Source organism: Telopea speciosissima, chromosome 1 (assembly GCF_018873765.1).
Source record: "Telopea speciosissima isolate NSW1024214 ecotype Mountain lineage chromosome 1, Tspe_v1, whole genome shotgun sequence".
Classification (NCBI taxonomy): domain Eukaryota; kingdom Viridiplantae; phylum Streptophyta; class Magnoliopsida; order Proteales; family Proteaceae; genus Telopea; species Telopea speciosissima.
This window is the reverse complement of record NC_057916.1, coordinates 1,240,868-1,244,707: the sequence shown is the minus strand read 5'-3', so window position 1 is coordinate 1,244,707 and position 3,840 is coordinate 1,240,868. Positions and strand designations below refer to the sequence as shown.

Genomic DNA, 3,840 nt, shown 5'->3' with positions numbered 1-3,840 from the left:
TAGAAAGAAAGAAAGAAATGATAAACTATGTAATAACTTTGACAAGTTGTAATGAGTGGAGTCAGGACTCAGGAGTGGATACCTAAAAACAATTCTTGAACCAATGGGCAATGGCTTAAAACCTTCCCTTCCCTTCCCATCCCAATCACTACTCCTACTTATTTACATTGTCGATTTATTGGTGACTTACGGGGATCACACTGTTCTGGGTCTTCTTCTGCTTTCACACTCTTCCCAGTGATCCACATCCCTCTTTGTAATATATTCCTGGACCTTCTGAACTAATTTAATGGCCATAACATGGCCACAGCACAGAAATAGAGTGAAGTGTTTGCATAAACTTATTATAGCATTAAAGGAAGGACCATGTCCTTTCTTTTGCCCTTTTGGGATCCCAATAAGTCAAATCTCTCTCTCTCTCTCTCTCTCTCTCTCTCTCTAATTCCCCCATCAGATCATCACTCTCCTCTCACTTAAATCATCGTATATCAGTGGACTGAGAGACTAGGGTTTAATTTCAGGACAAAAAGCAAATCACTGTCAGCAACCATTTTTGCAATTGGGGGTAATTTGTCTCTTCAAAGACTCTTTAAAGCATTACTTGGGAGCTTGGGGAGTTTCGTATCTTAAAACACTATCTTATTATCTCCCCCACCACCACCATCACTACCACATCAAACTTTCCACCCAGAAATCCTTCGGAAGCTTCGTATTCGTATACCTCCACTACCGTATAAATCATCTTTCACCCAGAAAATCCTTTCAAGAGTTGTATCATATCTAATAATCTAATCTTTCCTACCACCTTCTTCTTTAACTAGAAAGAAATTTATTTCATCAGATGCCTGGGACCATCTGAAATTATGAAAGTTGAAAACCCATTTCCTCTTTCCTTTGTGTGTTCCCTTGTCCTTTTTTTTTTGGGGTGAAAAACCCACACGTTTACAAAACGAAGATCAATTTGACACATTCAGAGCTGATTCTGAAGAGCCCCCTTCTCAATTTTATAAACCTTAATTTAAAGACATAATTTACGAATCTGAACTTGTAATTGTTGAGGCCGAGAATGAACTAAATTGTATTAAATCTGTTTTGAATGTACAGTGTTTGTTCAACAAAAGAAATGAAAAAACAAAAAAAAAAAAAAAAACCAAAGAGACTATGCTGAGGAGAGAATGAACAAAATTGAATTGGGTTTTCTCTTTATACTTCCTTTCCGTTAACAAAAATTTCTCTTTCATTTACAATCTTTCAGTTTTTTGGGAATTTTTTTTTACCGTTCCCAGTGATTAGTGTTCTTATGGGTAAGAAGAAGAATAGTCAGAAAGGCATGATATGGGTGGTTTTAGTATCATAGCCAGAAAGACAAGATTTGGAGTTAACACGGAAGATCTTAAGGAGATCGCCGGACATCTGCCGGACGGACGGGGAACAATTACTCTGCATCAGAAGCAATATCTTGGTCAAGCCGTTGGCTTTGGTGACGGCCTCCTGGGCATTCTGGTCTCTAAATAGATGGCATACGCTCCACAATATCACTATCGCGTGCTCTGTAGCTTCCTTAGACACCTTCAGCATTTTCTGTACGATGGCAACCACGCAGCTTGTGTCGTCACATATGGCCGTGCGACCTTCCGTGCAGGTGGATACCATCTCTAGCAGCTTCAAAACCTTCTCAATGATGGAGGCTCCACAATTTGGTCTTTGGAGTAATTTTCCCAACACTTGGACTGCTCCGAGTCTCACGATCTGTAATCTGATCCGCCTAGGCGTGGATATCACAATCAAGCAAGACAATCCAGCATCGATAGCCGCGGCCGTCGAATCCTCCTCCGTTATGGGGCTCAGCAAACGCATCATTTCGGGTAACACGCCATCCTTCTCGGCGATTAGAAGCTTGGATTCAGGGTCTACAGCTATGGCTTCCAAAACCCGAGCGCAAGCGACCCTAGAATCCAAGCTTTCCTTTTGCAGGACTAGAAGAATGGAAGACATGAAATCACGGTCGCCCTTTAAGATATATCTCATGAGCTGCTCCTTGTCTCTGTAATCCACGAGAATCAGGCCCAAAACCTGAACGGCTTGTCCGAGGGTCTCAGTGTCTGCTTCATTGCCCAGAACGCCAAGGATGATGGGGACAATACCGTCGGTCTCGGCTAGGAACTTGCGGTTATCGTCGGATTCACGGGCGAAATCGATGATCTTGGACAAGGAACCGGAGCAATTCCCGGTGGTTTCTTGGTCATCATCGACTTGGTGGTGGTGATGGATGTTTTTGATCAAGTGCCGGGCTTGGTCATGGGAGAGGGCAGAGGAGGAAGAAGGGGTAAGGGAATCGACCCAGATCTGGATGAGACGGTGGAGGTTGTGGTTGGGGACGAAGTCCTTGCTAGGTAAGGGCTGCATGGTTGCTGGGCAGGTGTTGTTACCACTGTCGAGCCACTGCTGGATGCTGGAACGATCATAGGTAACGCCTGTGCAGAGACTGACGGGGGATTTCATAACGTCCAAGGAGATTGGACATTTGAAGAAGCTGGGCACAGTGACGTAGAGATCGTTCTTTACCATCTTTTTTTCTTCTTCTTCTTCAAATTTCCTCCAAGCCAAACCCAGCAAGACGCAGAGAGCACAGTTGGAACAGAGAACAGAAGAAGAAGTTGCTTGGAAGTTGGGCGAAAAAGAGAGAGAAAGGTGGGGAAGAGAGGGAGGAAGGTGGGTGGGTTTTGAAGAGGAGAAGATGGAGGAGACCAAAAATATAATCTTTGGGATGCGATGCGATACGATAAGATGGTCAAAGGAGTGACGTCAATGAGGAAATTAAGGAGATTAGGGAGACATTAGGCATCTCTCTCTCTGTGGTTTGGTGTTTTTGGGGGTAAAACAGTATTTTCAGTTTCTGTTTGGTTGGTTTTTTAAAAGGTCGTTGGTCAACAATGTGTTTGCTTGCTTCGGTTTTTTTTTGATAACCGCTTGCTTCGGTCACTCACTCACTATATAATACTAATTTTAGGGATAGAAATTAAAGAAGAAAGGTAAAGAGTTAAAAAAAAAAACAAAGGGAATGTAAAAAAGTCGTAAGGAAACGTGGAGTAGTGGGGCCTCTCCCCTCCAAACGAAGACCGTTCAACTCTACTTTTGGCATTTTGGGTGGGTGCGTGCGTGCGTGTGTACGTGCGCCTCGGCGTGTGCATTTGAGACTTGAGAGAGGGAGGGAGAGAGAGTGTGTGTGTGTGACTGTGGGGTTAGTCGTCCGTTGTCTTCGCTGGTCGGTTGGCTGATTGCATCATAGTCTGTGTGGACCACAGATAGAGAGAGAAAGAGAGACAGAGATTCATTTTTTTTTCTTTTTCCGTTTGAGACTTTGAGTGAAAAATCAATAAAGAGCAGAGCAAGAAACTAGAAAAGGAGGGATAGAAAAGGGGGGAACACTGCTTTCGGCGTGTACTCTAAGTTGTAGAAATATCGAAAAAGTAAGAAAGAATTCACATTTAATTTTACAACATTCACACTTTAAAAAAATAATAATAATAGAGAGGTTAATCTTGGTGTGACCATATTTGGTTATACGAATTTGTCAACTATCATATAGAATAAAATAAAAAAATGAAATACTATCATAGAAAATTAAGATAAAGTCTTATTATGAGTATTGATATCGGTATTTATATCGGTCTTGATGGATATTGATATGATACAGATCGAATTGATATCCAGCACAAATTCAAAATGGATTACTTTTGATATCAATACAGTTAGGACGATATATTGATATGTCAATAATGCTTAAAACCACGCATGAGATGGATGTAAATTTTAAAATCTTGATTAGTTAAAATACTT

The 3,840-nt window shown here is 41.6% G+C and overlaps 1 protein-coding gene across 1 annotated transcript; it reads right to left on the bottom strand.

The window, feature by feature from the left end:
- Nucleotides 1-1,200: 1,200 nt before the first annotated feature.
- LOC122657237 (U-box domain-containing protein 27-like) lies at nt 1,201-2,643 on the bottom strand. The gene has a single exon (XM_043851931.1). It carries the CDS (start codon nt 2,566-2,568, stop codon nt 1,321-1,323), a length of 1,248 nt encoding a protein of 415 aa, XP_043707866.1. The 5' UTR covers nt 2,569-2,643; the 3' UTR covers nt 1,201-1,320.
- Between the last annotated feature and the right edge of the window lie 1,197 nt (nt 2,644-3,840).

Bases quoted from the DNA above. Each gene is read 5' to 3' on its own strand.
- LOC122657237 (XM_043851931.1), bottom strand. From the start codon at position 2,568: ATGGTAAAGAACGATCTCTACGTCACTGTGCCCAGCTTCTTCAAATGT.